The following is a 16,362-nucleotide window of genomic DNA, read 5'->3' as shown; positions in this document are numbered from 1 at the left end:
TAGCATTAAATGTAAATTGGTTTTTCCAAACATGCTCAAATCCTACAAGATGTGTGTGTGTGTGTGAGTGTGTGTGTGTGTGTGTGTGAGTGTGTGTGTGTTCTCTCCCATATCTCCCAGCTTTGTTTGTGTGCGGCACGTGTACGGGTTTGTGTGTGGTTGTTGGTATTGTTTCCCTCATTCGCATCGCTCTTTTTTGTTTCATCGTCATGGCGCAGTGAAGCAATGCCTACTCCTGGCGCTGAAACTGGAATAACTAAATGATGCCTGGGCATAGGTGCAAAAATAAGCGAGCTGCCGAAGTTCGCTGTGTTGCGATTCCCTCACCTGAACAACAGTCGGAGCGATTAGAGGAACTGAAAGAAATATTTCAGGTTGGTTTAGTCTAGAACTGTTTTTCGTTCGTCTGCTAGCTTTGGTTTAAGCAATATTCTATTTAATTTGTATCATGACATGAACAATATATGGCTTTTAGGATTACTGACTTGAGCATAATGCTTATTTTAAGCAATCCTAGAATGTACATAGCAGTTGTTAGCATGATGGCGGACTAAATAGATTTCCTACTGCTAACTATTACGGTTTATGTTGTCATTTATGCTGCAATGGGTCATTGTAGAAGACACCACAACAGTGATTTCTGCACTTTTAAACCCGCTGCTTTAAATGTGGCATAATTATGTAGTGTAGCGCATCTGTTTCTGGACTAGCCTGCGTCATTATTTTTTAATTAAACAACTTTGCACATTTTATACTACTGTCAAAAAAGGCAACATCTACCACCACTGCTTACATTTAATCCAACCTCTAAATGCGTGCGGGAACTCTCACAAAAAAGCGCAGGTAAAGTCTTTTGACTTTGCTCCAACCGACGTTTGAATTAGTGAAAATGGTGCCCAAAGGCGGCACACAAGTCTACAAGTTTTCAGTCGATATTTTGCCATCCCATATCTGATAGGCATCCTCCCCTTGTAGACCATTTTTACCCTCAGATTTCCCAACCCCCCACTGTTCATGAAAGTATCACGACCGTGCTTAAAACTTTTTCTAATTTGTTTGCAATATTTTCAAGACCGTTAAACAGAGGGACCCTTTTGTATAAGCTTTCATCTCATTGTTGTCTCATTAATCATGTTGTAAATTGTGACTTACGTGGATTAATGAAACACAGATTATGTTGTAAATCAGTATAAGACTATGTGTGTCTCGACATGATAGATTGATTACATTGTAAATTGTGACTATGTGTTTCGTGACTGTATATATAGTTGATGTGGGATACATATCTACGTGTGTGAATACATGGAAGACAGATTATTGTGTAAATTAGTCATGTCTACGTGTGTGAATAGATGGAAGACAGATTATTGTGTAAATTAGTCATGTCTACGTGTGTGAATAGATGGAAGACAGATTATTGTGTAAATTAGTCATGTCTACGTGTGTGAATAGATGGAAGACAGATTATTGTGTAAATTAGTCATGTCTACGTGTGTGAATAGATGGAAGACAGATTATTGTGTAAATTAGTCATGTCTACGTGTGTGAATAGATGGAAGACAGATTATTGTGTAAATTAGTCATGTCTACGTGTGTGAATAGATGGAAGACAGATTATTGTGTAAATTAGTCATGTCTACGTGTGTGAATAGATGGAAGACAGATTATTGTGTAAATTAGTCATGTCTACGTGTGTGAATAGATGGAAGACAGATTATTGTGTAAATTAGTCATGTCTACGTGTGTGAATAGATGGAAGACAGATTATTGTGTAAATTAGTCATGTCTACGTGTGTGAATAGATGGAAGACAGATTATTGTGTAAATTAGTCATGTCTACGTGTGTGAATAGATGGAAGACAGATTATTGTGTAAATTAGTCATGTCTATGTGTGTGAATAGATGGAAGACAGATTATTGTGTAAATTAGTCATGTCTATGTGTGTGAATACATGAAATACTGATTATTGTGTAAATTAGTCATGACTATGTGTGTGAATACATGAAATACTGATTATTGTGTAAATTAGTCATGACTATGTGTGTGAATACATGAAATACTGATTATGGTATAAGTTATTCATGATCATGACTATGTGTGTGCTTACATGGAAGACAGATCATGATGTAAATAAGTCATGAATATGTGTGTGAACAAGTCAAACACTGATTAAGTTTTCACACCAATAACAAACAATTTGCTTTCACTCTATCATCTAACGAGTTTTCGGATTGAAGACCCTTTTCAGCATCACTGTTTTATCCCCATTTTTCAGGGATATGTGCAAGCGATCAGCAGTCAGCAGGGCAAAACAAATCAGCGTACGTCCGACAGAGAGTGGTTTATTCAACATGCAGAGTCCCAGTTTCCAGGAATTGGTGCCAGAGCTTGGTCTGTGCCTGCCTATTTTACATCCAGTCACTATCAGCAAGGTCTTGACTCTGAGGTCAGTTAACATGTCATATAATTCTGTCTGCCTGTCTGTCTGTCTGTCTGTCTGTCTGTCTGTCTGTCTGTCTGTCTGTCTGTCTGTCTGACTGTCTAGCATTGAAATTGATTGCACCTGATGGATTGGTTGATTGTATTGATTGATTGATTGTTTGGTTGATTGATTGATTGATTGATAGATGGGTGGATAGATGGATGGATGGATGGATGGATGGATGGCTAAACTGATGGAATCGGTCATTTATCCATCCATATGTAGGGCCTATTCGTTGTTACATCACTATATTGTCTCAATAGGGTGCTTACATTTATTAGTTCATGTTCTCCGTCCTTCATGTATTGATGTTTGCAGGTTTGCAATAAACCCTTGAAAAATAAAGAGGTGTTGGATCAGGCAGTGAAATTCCAGCAGAAAGTGAAGAAGAATGACATCAAAGGAGATTGTGCTCAGCGACTTGTCGGTCGTGTTGTTAGGGTGAGAGGTGGTTTAAAATCTTGTGTTGAACGAGGGTTTCAAGTATGTGTGTTGTTTTTGTTTTTTGGGGAGGGTGGATAACAGAGGGTAGGGGGTGGAGGTGGTGAGTGGGATGTGTGTGTGTTTCATGTGAGTGTGCGTGTGTGTGCGTGTGTGTGTGTGTGTGTGTGTGTGGGGGGGGGGTCGGTGTGGGTCGGTGTGGGTCGGTGTGTGTGTGTGTGTATCTCTCTGTCTCTGCCTGTATCTCTGTAAGAGATAGCTAAGCTTTGCGGCAATGATTTTTTTTTAAGTAAATTAAATTCATTGACAAATTAATAAATGTACTCAGAAAAACACACGATATACGTAGAGGTTACATGCCGAGTCTCAGTGATTATTAAAAATAATGGTCGAAGTTAGCGGATCATGAAAAATGCGAGCTTTAGCGAGCTTTTTCATGACCGCGAACTGAGACCACTTTTTTAATAATCACTGAGACGAGCTATGTAACCTCTTTATTCCTCGTTTCTTCAGTTATTCAAAGAAAAGAGGAGTTTGTGTGCGAAAGTTTGATCGAATCCTATTCACTCAACCAGTCTACCTGCGCAGGCGATTGAATAATGCGCTGTTGTATAGTTCAGGGAAAATCATTCAATTCTGTTAACACTTCTTGTCAGTTTCCCTGTTTTGGACTAAAATCAAGTACACAGTTATGTTATTATTCTGCTGTGGCGGTAAATGTAGATAGTGTGTGTTCTGTTCATGTTTTGGTATTGCTTAGGAAATGTTCTTTCTTCAAATGGGACAAGCAGACGAACTTTTGTACCCGTGTTCCAACGTAAAAAACCTGTATGAAGTTCAGTTTTCTGGGGCAAAATAGTGTATGAAACCGCTGTATGTTCTTTAAATTGATGAGATGTGTGCATTTGGTTGCGTGTGATCTGTTTATAAAATGAAATATTGTCGAGAACTAACCGTCGGATTGCAGTCTTTTGTCCAAGCAACTCAGTTCAGAAAATTTGGAAGGGGAACTACTCTTGTCGCTAGACAGAGTACGAGAGTTACTTGCCTTGGGAGTTTGCTTGCACTCATAAGAGATCTAAAGCGAGTTTCTCTGCCCTGATCGTTAGATTTGGATTTAGAAAACAACCAAACTCATGGATTTTATATGGAGATTAATGTGTTCAAGCCTGTAGTTGCCAGTTTAAATGCAGTATGTTTGTATTGTTTGGTCTAGAGCATTCTGATCATCATCGCTCCACGCTATCGCTTTAGTCCCTCTGACGGGACGCTAAAGTCATACGCGAATCTATCAAAACAAGAATACAGAGTTATCTCCCATTTGTTGTTCGCGAAGAGTGTTCGCGAGACGAAAATGATTGCAGATTGGCCGACTTCGACAATGATCTCCGTTCTGTTCTTCACAGTTGTGATAAAGACATCGTTCTAAGGTCAAAACAAGTCGAAATTTTGGGACTGCTGCCGGAAGGAGACCATAATATATGGTTGCATCACTGTCAAAAAATCGTCTGCTCCAGCGAGCGCCGAAACCAAACTGTTGATTATCACGTGACACTTTTGCCATATTTAGAGTTGTTTGCACAGTAAATACAGCCGCGAAAATTAGCTCGCTTGAAACTGTCTTACCGCATATCAATTTCTTTGTAATTTAAAAATTACAAAACACCATGAAAAATCATTATCGACGATCGCGAATCTGCTTACATCCATAACACATTACGAAAAGATCTAAATATGTAAAAAAAATAAAAAAAATAAAAAAATCGATTTCCTCGCCAGACAAGGAAAACCAAGGCATCCTGTCAGGGATAGAATGAGCCGAACTCATTTTGACCTGAGTTCAGGATGGGTCTAGAGATGTATATTTCGTACATTGGAGCGTTCGGAACTTTTCAATCGCTAAAGTAGTTCCCTCAAAGTCTAACTCATCAACCTGTGAGCTATCGAGGATTCAGGCCCGTTGTTGGGAAAGTGATTTTGGTTGTTGGGTAAGTTACCGAAAAATAACGAGCCCTACACGTTTACAGAGAGAAAGAAGCAGAGGGGGGAATAAATACAGTTACATAGATAGTTGCGTAGATAGCCAGGACTATTAGATGGATAGATAGACCAGACTAGATAGATGAGTTATATTATGTGCTGTTCAGTGTTAGACCAGACTAGATAGATGAGTTATATGCTGTTCAGTGCATATGTGCGCAGACAATGTAAAATACATTGCTAAGTGAGACGCTTCGGATTAGAGGACACCTCCAATAAAAAGGACAATTCTGTTGTCCCTTCAGCTATTATTTGTTAGCAAAATGTACCTGCCACAACAGGCCACCTACAATGTGGGGACCCTTTCATTGACCTTGTCCCAGGGGCGTCCTTTCATCACAGGTACCGATGTACGCCCAATATATGTTTGAAAATATTATTATTTGCACAATGTTCTTCCAATAATACAGAATTTCAATGCCGATTTGGAGAGGAGAAAGGAAGAGACGATGTTTATCATCTCCCAGGTGCACTTCGACAACGTTTTGGCGGTGCTGCGTAGAATACCAGAGGGATTTTCCACTTCCCCAAAGACCTCTTCAACCAAGCTTAAAAAAAAGAAAAAGGTAAAAGTGCTTGCGTGTACACAAAAAAAAGGCTGTTCCTTGAGCGTTAGTTCATTTCATTTTTCATTTTTTTCATTTCATTTTCATTTCATTTCATTTTCATTACTTTATTGTCCCATCGCTGGGAAATTCGGGTCGCTTCCTCCCAGTGGAAAGCTAGCAGCAACGGAGTCGCGCTACCCAGGTGTCTGCGTGTTTAGGTGTATTCAGCCACCTGCACTTATGGCAGAATGACCAAGGTCTTTTACGTGCCATTGTGATGACACGGGGGTGGGACATGGCTTCCGTCTCTGGGTCTGCACATAAAGTTGACCCGTGTCCGTCCCGGCCCGGATTCGAACCAGCGACCTTTCGATCACAAGTCCAGTGCTCTACCAACTGAGCTACCGGGCCCCCTTAATCTTTTCTAATTTACGGAAAATATATTTGCTTCAATTCAAAACAGGTACTTATTTTGTTGCGGCATGAAAAATGTTTGGGATTGCAGTAATCACAATAACCTGTAATTTAAGACGAAAACGAAATCTGCGATTTGTTCATATTTCACAGCGCAGACAAAAGACGTCTTCCAGAAATGACTCTGTCGTGCTTTTTGTGCACTGTGGGCTTTATATTTTGCTGTGTAAGCGGTGCGCCTCCCAAAATGAGACTAACAAAGACGACACGCCACTCTCAAGTGAAGAGGAGCGATGTGGGTGATGAGCATAGCGAATAAAGAGCTCCGAGGTGTATGTTATGCAGGGTTCGATATATATAATGTCCTTTTCTTTTGAAAATATGTACATGGGAGCTCACTCACACATAAACATACAACATATACGTTAAAGTGGGGGGGGGGGGGGGGATTACTGAAGCATTACATTTATCTTTCGTCCACAGAAATGTAGGCCTAAACCGGGACAATTTGTGTCCGAGGCCCTCGACACGAAACTGAAAGACCGGGGAGAATTGGACCTGATGATTTTACATCCGGAAAAGGGAGTCTTTCTTATCCAAGTACTGCTTTATTCCATTTTATGTGTTTGATTTACCAGGGACAGGTTCTAAAAATAAGCGTGAGCCTAGCGTCTTTAGCCTTGTGGATCAACTATTAATTCAAGTACGTTTAATCTCGTATTTGAAACAGGCAGTAAATATTTGAAAGAGAGTCGACTAGCAATTGGTATTTCCACTTGAGATTGTAAAATTGAAAGGCAAAATGTCTATTCTAAATCCCCGAAAGTCCCAAAACAAATGCTCACACTTTTTGTTGTGAAGATTCAGTATTTGTATTACGTAAGAGACATTATGTTTTCAAACCCTAGAACAAAGGAATGACCGTTAGCAAGTTGGATGTTTATTTGTGTTGTTGTTGTTGTTGTGGTTGTGTTTGAGTGTGTGTGTATCCGTGTGTGTGTGTGTGTGTGTGTGTGTGTGTGTGTGTGTGTGTGTGTGTGTGTGTGTGTGTGTGTCTGCTGGAAGAAAGAGAGAGAGAGAAAGAGAGAGAGAGAGAGAGAGAGAGAGAGAGATAAGGAAAGAGAGAGAGAAAAACAGAGGGAAAGCAAGATAGAAATGTTTCATCTTTGTCTTGGTGTGGGTTTAAGAGGCAAGCCTAAACGCCATTTTGTGGGGAGAAGAGGGGGAGGCAAACGGTCAATAACGAGTTTTTGTTCATGTCCTTCGTTTTCATGTACGCTTACAATCTGCAGATCAAAGGTGCCGGGGATAAACACACTACAACTGACAAGGACGACCAACACGTGGACACTGAAGATGAGATGAAGGCATGCATGGAAAAGGCAAGAAAGCAGCTGGAGAGAGATGCAGAGATCTTCACTATGGTTATGAACCACCCTGAACCAAAAGGCTGTCAGGTCACCAAAGTTATGGGTCTTCCTCATCTGCCGCGAGAAGTGGTGAAGAAAATAACAGAAAGGAACCGAGACTATGACGTAAGTGATGCTCCTAGAAATTAAAAAAACTAAGAAAGGTAAGTTGTTGGAACGTTTGTTATTGACAAAACAATACGTTACAGTCACAAATATATCGACCCGACGGTCTTAAGTGATGTTTTTAACTTGATTAGCTTGCGGCTTCCTGGGAAGCGGCCGAACATTCCATCAAGATAAGTTTGTGTTTGTCTGTGCACTTAAAATACCGTTGGGTCGATATATTTGTGAGTGTAACGTATTGGGGTTTTTTAACCCAAATAAACCGTTCCAACAACTTACCTTTTTTGTTTTTTGATTCTGAATTTTGGAACGTTGGCAGTCTCTTTGTTTTTGGATTTGATGCTCCTGGAGGCTGATTTTCTCATACGTAGACACACATCTGTGATAAGTGAAACATTATATCTGATCTAATTTCGCAGATTGATAATGATTTAAGAAAAATCCGCGCACACAAGACCGCACAGTGAATAGTCAGGCTGCAGAGTCGTGGTATGTGACCAAGTGGAAGGATGCCTTGTCCCGTATGAAAACTTCAACTGATATTAAATTCAATTCAATTCAAATCAATTCAATACAACTGTGTTGTCTGAATGCAACAAACAGAAATGGTTTGACTCGTGTATAATACCACATTGTACACTACATTGGGGTGTGCACGTTAAAGATCCCACGATTGACAAAAGGGTCTTTCCTGGCAAAATTGTATAGGCATAGATAAAAAATGTCCACCAAATACCCGTGTGACTTGGAATAATAGGCCGTTAAAAGTAAATATTCGCCGTAATGGCTTGAGATTTACTGGCCGATGTGAATGCGTGATATATTATGTAAAAAAAGTCCATCTCACCCGGCAGAAATTAATATGTAAAGCGCTTTGAGAACGACAAGCGCTATATAAATCTCCCATATAAACAAATAAATAAATAAAACACACTCTCAGAACATATAGGCACATAAAAATACACATCAATACACACATAACCCAAATGTTCAAAACGGTATACACATGAAGAAAGGAACATCTAAACGTTCATGTAAAGGTTGTAGTTTGGTCCAGCCGTAGTGATTACTTTTGTTTTGTTTGCTTGTCAGGGAATTACGTTTCTTTGCGAGGAGGACCTGTTTGCAGGCGATATCAGCGTCTCCGAATCGGAAACAAACCTGGAACCATTTAGAGCTTGGTGGGGGAAAAATCCTCCTCAGGACAACAAAATGGAGCTGGACCTTATAAAGGAGATTGTGGGAAGGTAAGTTTGAAATTCAAGAGTGAGCATCCTAATGTGATTGTCAGATTCTATAAATTGATTTTGATTATTTACCTCACAAGAGCTAAAGTTCCTTTAACACTGACTTAAAAAGAACTGTTGGTTTGGCCTTAAGTATAACTCAAAAAAGACTTGTTACCTTGTTCACACCCAGCACGATCATACTGTTTTATTTGTATCATTTTGAGTGTCTTACATTATCACTCATGACGACCAAATGTAAATGTTTTGTGTGTGGTCATGACTAAAACATGAGAAAAATGGATACAATATTATATTTTTTACAGTCGAAAAATACAGCAAGGGATACTGATTCACACGCCAAAAACAGATTCAGTATACATTTTTAATTTGCATGTTTCATGTTTCTGAGTGCGCAAGGGCTTATCACCCAGGTTTGTAGAGATTTAAATGAGAACATACGGAATTTACAGAAACTGTGTACAGGAATACAGAGTACCTTTTCGACTGTTGTTGGTGTAACTTGAAAGGAAAAAACAACATCACGGTATGTACATAGATTTGACCCTGTACACATCAAAAAGGCTTACAACGTAAAAATGTGTAACTTGTGACGGTTTTTATTACGTGTGCGACTCATAATTATCTGGTTTTCCCCAAAACGCTGTCACATTTACTCAATTTGGAGAGAAAAAACACCTGATGGTATGTACACAGAGTCCAACAAAAGTTACAACGTAACTATTACTAAGTTTTCACCGTGTTCAGCACATAACTTGAAAGTGTGTGTGCGACTTATTTCTCACTTTTTTTCAAACGCTGTCACATTTACTTAATTTTGATTCAACTTTGATGTAATATTCCGCAGGTATGTAGGACTACTGTCAACGGTAGTGACCTTCAAAACTGGCACTGAGATGGCTTTGCTGAGGACATTCAAGGACAGCGTACATCACACCTCGTGTCTGAATGAACGGATGGTTCTAAGTCATGCACAGGTAAGAATTTGGTGACATTACGACCTGTTTTCCTGTGAAATGTGTTCCTGGTTGGCTTATATGTATCTGGAAATCAACTTCGAGCTCAGTCAAATGGATAATATCTCAGAAAAAACCCGCAGGTGGTTTCCAAATTTAAGTCATTCCACGAGATTCTGCGTTTGAAATAATGCAACCGCGCAGGAGGACTGCTTTCACTTTGGAAAAGCTAGTGTTTAAAAAAAAGAAGCTTGATTAGATGTCGTAGAATAGACAAAGAATAGACAAAGTTGGTTAGATTACTTCCACTGAGCTACTTCCCTTGCCCGTGTACGTGATGCTTAGTACTAGGGCGCCGCGTCATAGAAGGCGCTAGTCGTCTTGTCGCCGGTTGACGCCTTTCGACTATTTTTTGTTTAGAGGAGAGAAGAACATTGACTCACTTTGACTTAATTAATAATCATACGTGTGGTGCGTTTTCCAGCAAATCTTGCAGTGTGTTTGTCTAGATTAAGATACAGTCCATTCCCAAGATTCTTCAAATTCGTCAAATTAGTCAGACATTCCCCCCTCCCCCCCTCCCCCTCCCCTCCCCCAATCACCCCAACGGTCAGATTACTCTCAGGAAGGCCTTGACGCCAAGGACCGAATGTGGCGATTGCCGAAATTGTTATGGCTATTTTGTCCGAAGAAAATGAATCATAGAAACGTTCCTGGAGTGCAAACTGATTTCAAGGTATCCGCACCATGGATTCCTTGTTTGATAAACTTACTGGTAGAATAATGAAGCAACTTTTCAGCAAGGAATAGCTGCCCCTCTCCGCCTTTAAGGATAATTTCTGTGTGTGCTTTTTCGTACAAACGTTCCTGTCTCTTGTTTCCTCTAGGTCAAAGTATTGGTTGAGTACGGAAAGCATCAGCGAAGCTACATCAGCGGACCTCCAGGGGCAGGCAAAACGCTTCTGCTCGTTTTGGGGTCCAGAACCTTTTTGGCCGAATCGAAAAAACGGCATGTCATCGTCGTCAATATGTATCGCGGGGCGGAGGGAAGAGCAATTGGGAACAACGTCTATGAAGGCATAAATGCTGGACAATTTTTTCAAGGCAGAGTTCATTGTCTGCCTGTTGATGTCAATGAGCTCACGTCGAAAACGTTTACTGAAGAAGCCAAAACGAAGTGCCCTGGCGTTGATGAACGTGACATGTTGTTCGTTGTGGATGAGATCTACATCGAAGACTTCTGGAGATGCATTCTTGACAGTTTCGAAGAAGCATTCACAAGCAGCATAGTCTTGTGCGCGGGTCTGTTCAGCAGGACGCCGAAAGGTTTCCATGAACATTGTTTGGACATTGTCCACCGCTGTCCACCGTCCGTCCAGAGCCTTCTGTACCAGGTTGACTGGAGTGAGGAGAGAAAGAGAGCGTACGTCATGGACTATGGGCACCGACGGGAGACGTCGACCAATGGTCCAACGCCGCTGTGTGTTCGCCACGACAAGCACGACCAAGGAGTGGCTGTGTCCAATTGTCAACATTGTGCTCTGGAGCTGTTTCAAATCCTGAGTGAAGAGGGTCTTGTGTCAACCAGGGGAGATGATGGTGGTGCTTGTGCTGCTCCTGGTAGGATTATTGTGTTGCTGTTGATCTCGATCTCGATCTCGATCTCTCTCTCTCTCTCTCGATCTCTCTCTCTCTCTCTCTCTCTCTCTCTCTCTCTCTTTCTCTCTTTCTCTCTCTCTCTCTCTTTCTCTCTCTTTCTCTTTTTCTCTCTTTCACTCTCTTCTTACCTTATCTAAGCTTAGCCTATCTGATCAGTCTTATCTTGTCATGCATATCCTCTTTCTTTCTTTGTCTCCCTCCCTCTCTTTCTCTGTCTCTCTCTCTCTCTGTCTCTCTCTCTCTGTCTCTCTTTCTGTCTCCGTCTCTCTCTCATTCTCTCTCTCTCTCCTTTTCTCTCTCTCTCTCTCTCTCTCTCTCTCTCTTTCTCTCTTTATCTCTCTCTCTCTTTCTCTCTCTTTCTCTTTTTCTCTCTTTCACTCTCTTCTTACCTTATCTAAGCTTAGCCTATCTGATCAGTCTTATCTTGTCATGCATATCCTCTTTCTTTCTTTGTCTCCCTCCCTCTCTTTTTCTGTCTCTCTCTCTCTCTCTCTGTCTCTCTTTCTGTCTCCGTCTCTCTCTCACTCTCTCTCTCTCTCTTCTTTTCTCTCTCTCTCTCTCTCTCTCTCTCTCCTTTTCTCTCTCTCTCTCTCTCTCTGTTTTGTTCTTCTTTTAGGTCTGTTTACTCCAATTCTCTCCATATTTTAAGTATTATTTTCCCTCCCCGCACTTCTTTGTAGCTTTCTGTGTGTCTCTTCTTCTCTGCATGTTTGTATACATGTCTGTCTGGTTGTCTGTCTGGTTGTCTGTCTGGTTGTCTGTCTATCTCTGTCTGTGTGCATAAGTAAAGTATTCTCTCCCTTTCCAATACCTCAACCTGTCTCTGTCTCGCTGTCTGCCTTTTATTCATCTAAAGTATCGGCTGACGTGATAATGCTACGTATAGATAGATAGATAGAGAAAGGACCAGAAATAGAGATATTTTGGAAAAATCTCAACCGCTATTAGTTATTACCTTAAACTATTCAAACAATCACCCTTAAAGGCACAGTCGTCCTATATACATAATTTAACTCAACATCTCAGATCTGACAAGGCTTTTACCAGGGATAACAACATTCCTCCACCGAAACACATTACAAATCAAACAACAGCCTGTGTGCTCTCTCTGCAGACTGGATTGTTTTCATGAATTAATGTCTAAGCGGACACTATCTGCGAAATAAATTGATGTTTTATCCCATGTAAAAGCCTAGCCAAATTGGAGATAGTGAGCCAAAACGCTTTCCCCGAATGGACTGTGTCAAGCTAAATTATTCATAATCATGCTGAAATCTTGATTAGCTATCATCTTCTTTATCAGAAACTTCCCAAGACGCAACAAAGAACTTCAAGGTGATGATACTCGTCAATATTCCCAGAAACAGGTACCGCAATAATGGACAATACATAGAAACCACCGACGTGGAATATCAAAAGTACATGGACTACATTTCAACCTGTCCCTTCATCGTGACTTTGAGAGAAAAAGGCCTAAACGTCGAGATGAAGGCAGAGCTTGGCTGCAAGGACTTAAATAACGTCACAAAGGACTGCCTTTCTGCAACGTGGGTGTTTAACTTTCAAGGGCTGGAGGCTGGCGTTGTTATTTTCTTACCTGGAGACACCTTTGGGGATGAACCTTCTCAGGAATGTCCACTGGCTGAAGAGGAGACGATTTCGTTGTTGAGTCAGCTCTCCACTGAAGACGATTCCACGAAGAAGGGTATCGTTCAATTTGTGCCCCATACTGAGAAGGCTACCGGTGCACAGAAGTCTTTTGTTTCACGTCGTGAAATTCCTGCTCCAGGACTCAAGGTAGTCAAGGTAGTCAAAAGGACAAGAGACGAAGAACAGAAGTCGCAGACACAGAGTGCTACTTCTGGTGTAAGTTCTGAGCAAGGTCTTTCAAAGCCGAAAGAAAGACAAGACTTGGGAGCAGCAAGAGAGAGAACAGAGGAGGACAGGAGGCCTTACATCAGCCACTCTGATTTGTACTGGACCAGACATGACATTCAAAGATTCAGCGCGTGGGATCATACCAACATCATGGTAGCTGGTTCGAGGTGCCTTTCCCTTTTCATTCTTATTGTGCCTTAAGCAGTTTCCACAAGAAATCCTGGCTCAAAAAAGGCTATAGTCTTAGCCTTAATTTCCACCCACACTTCTTCGTAGCATTCCAGGGTCTAAAACCTGGCAGATTGCTCAGAATAGCGCGTAGCAATTTACTCAGATTGAAGATAAGATGTTTTGTATATTCCTGATAAAGCTGAAGTGGATTCCAGTTTCACAATAAGAAACGAGTGTGAATATGAACTTTGTTTTCAATCAATTCAGCGTCCCGTAGAACTATCAATAGAATCATTTCACCGATCACAATGACCTTCTTTCACTCACTAACGCTAGGTGACTGGAAGGTCATCTTAGAAACACTGTGGCTATCGCTATACTGCCTTCCTTGTAAGTGAATGTGACCTGTTCACGTGCTGGATAACGACAGAAGACGAATAGTCTCACTCGTGTAAACTTGTATTGACGCTCAACAGCACGACTTGCATGAAGCTATGCATGTAAGCATGACTTAAATGTAGTTCAATACAAGCTTTCTTGTGTCCCAAGACAGTTTCAAGTGCCATTCCTTTTTTGTCATACCCATTTCTTCAATCCACCACATCTGTTTTATTTATTTACTTGTTGTTTATTGTGTAATTATAATTGTGTGTGTGTGACTAAATTAATGATATTTTGGCAGCTATAGGGACATCTGGTGATTTAACACCTGAACGATTTGTCTCTTCTACTTCATGGCTAAAACAAGCTGTACGATATTGCACAGCAATTATTTTGAAATGTGTGTAACTAAGGCAGCTCGGTTATTATGCAAGTGTTGACTGAAAGATACTGTGGCGGATATCAAAAGAGGAGTGGTGAGTGCATGAGGTTTCAGAAAAAAAACACCAAGGAGAGACGAAAAGGGGAGAGAAAGAAAAAAAGAAAGAAACAAAGGAGGAATAACAGAGATGTGTAACATGACAAGAGAGAGAGAGATAGAGAAAGAGAGAGAGAGGGAGAGAGAGAGAGAGAGAGAGAGAGAGAAAAAAAAGAGATAAAGAAGGAGAGACAGAGAGAGGGAGATGATACCAATAGGAGACGCCAGCAGAGTTTTTGAAGTGCTAACATAGTCCTTTTCATGAACCCAGTTTTAAGACTCTGTTCGCAACCTTGGTAAATTGTAAGAGTCCCTCATTTTTAAGATATATGATTTTCTCAGATTGTTGGAGGTCTCAAAGGGGTGATTCCACTGTATAGCACAAATCCTATTTTATGTCGTTTAATAAGGTAACTCGTCCGCTTGCGTGTGTGTGTGTGTGTAAATAGCTTTGACATTGCATTTGAATTTGGTTGTATTGTTCATTTACCATTATGTGCTATTTTACTCAGCGTAAAATTTCTCTTCTGAGAATATGTAGGAATATATATGTTGTACTGTATATAAGAATATTTTATAAAAAAAATGTATTTACTGTATATTTTTGCACAAACGTACGAAACTCAGCAATTCGTGCAGGTGATACCCATGCTATATGACGTGATTTTCCATGACGTCCGGTTGATATTTCCAAACGTTGATATTTCCAAACAAAATGACATGTGATATGTGTTTTCTCCATTTGGTCACAAAGCACGGCATAATTATACATTGTGAGAAAAACAACTTTCTGCACTGCATACAGCGTAAGAGAGACATTGACTCTTTAACTGGGCTGTGCTTTTTAGAGGGGCAAGACTGAAATAAATGACCACACAAGATGACCTGATGAAACTGGAAGAACCCAAAGCAATGAAGATTCAAATATCAGCTTTTGCCTTGTGCTCCCGTGACTGACTTCTGTGATATTAGGTATTGCTCTCAGCCTCATTTCAAGAGGAGCTTAAACACGTTTTGCGGATTTCTGATTTAAGATGTGTTTATTATTTTGCGTTTTATTTTATGTATTTTTTGTAAAGATTTCTTTTTGCATTGCTGACTGTGTTGATAGCAACTGATCCCGTCTCCCTTCATGCGGGCCTGTGATTTGTTCACACTGTGATACCCACAAACATAGAGATGGTATAACCCGGGTTTTGTCTTTATTATATATTTTGATAAATCAGTCGTGTAACAATTTGTTGCCTTTTTGTTTCAATTACTTGTTATGATTGTTAGAATCATTCCCTTTGTTGGTATTGTCATGAAAGACTACATGTCTTTTTTGTAACAAAAGAAACATTGGTATTAATCAAGCGCGTAATGTTTTGCTGAAATGTATTGATTATTGTGTATTCTGCTGTCTAGTGGAATCATTATACAATGTATTGATTATTGTGTATTCTGCTGTCTAGTGGAATCATTATACAATGTATTGATTATTGTGTATTCTGCTGTCTAGTGGAATCATTATACAATGTATTGATTATTGTGTATTCTGCTGTCTAGTGGAATCATTATACAATGTATTGATTATTGTGTATTCTGCTGTCTAGTGGAATCATTATACAATGTATTGATTATTGTGTATTCTGCTGTCTAGTGGAATCATTATACAATGTATTGATTATTGTGTATTCTGCTGTCTAGTGGAATCATTATACAATGTATTGATTATTGTGTATTCTGCTGTCTAGTGGAATCATTATACAATGTATTGATTATTGTGTATTCTGCTGTCTAGTGGAATCATTATACAATGTATTGTTTTCATCAGACAAATACTTCCCACCGTAAAGAGTTATGTACGCAGCGTCTTTATCTAAAAGGAAACACTGATCAAGAGAAACAAAATTGACTGATAGGTTTTGGTTCTGGTAGCTAGAACCTTAATATTTTATCATCTCTTGACAAGTTGTCGATGTGATCAAAGAATTATGAAAATATGATGTCTGTGAAAACAAATTGATGAAGAATTTTGCAAAAATATTTGACTGATAATTGACAGATAGTGCCGTGTTCTTGGAGCTACAACCGTTTGTATTTTGTTTTCGTTGGACAATTGGTTTCTCTATGAAATAATCCTGAAAAG

The 16,362-nt window shown here is 40.0% G+C and overlaps 2 protein-coding genes across 2 annotated transcripts in view; both read left to right on the top strand.

The window, feature by feature from the left end:
* The window catches only part of LOC138948210 (uncharacterized), a 30,711-nt gene that overhangs the window by 11,900 nt on the left and 2,449 nt on the right, over positions 1–16,362 (top strand). The gene's annotated exons all lie outside the window — the stretch shown is intronic.
* On the top strand, positions 7,124–15,655 carry LOC138948437 (uncharacterized). Its single transcript, XM_070319972.1, has 5 exons — positions 7,124–7,461; positions 8,554–8,708; positions 9,556–9,685; positions 10,552–11,284; positions 12,627–15,655. The coding sequence occupies exons 1-5, from the start codon at positions 7,183–7,185 to the stop codon at positions 13,400–13,402; spliced, it is 2,073 nt and encodes a 690-aa protein (XP_070176073.1). The 5' UTR covers positions 7,124–7,182; the 3' UTR covers positions 13,403–15,655.

This window comes from Littorina saxatilis, linkage group LG15 (assembly GCF_037325665.1).
Source record: "Littorina saxatilis isolate snail1 linkage group LG15, US_GU_Lsax_2.0, whole genome shotgun sequence".
Taxonomy (NCBI): Eukaryota; Metazoa; Mollusca; class Gastropoda; order Littorinimorpha; family Littorinidae; genus Littorina; species Littorina saxatilis.
The sequence above is the reverse complement of the archived record's forward strand: the minus strand, read 5'-3'. Positions and strand labels throughout refer to the sequence as shown.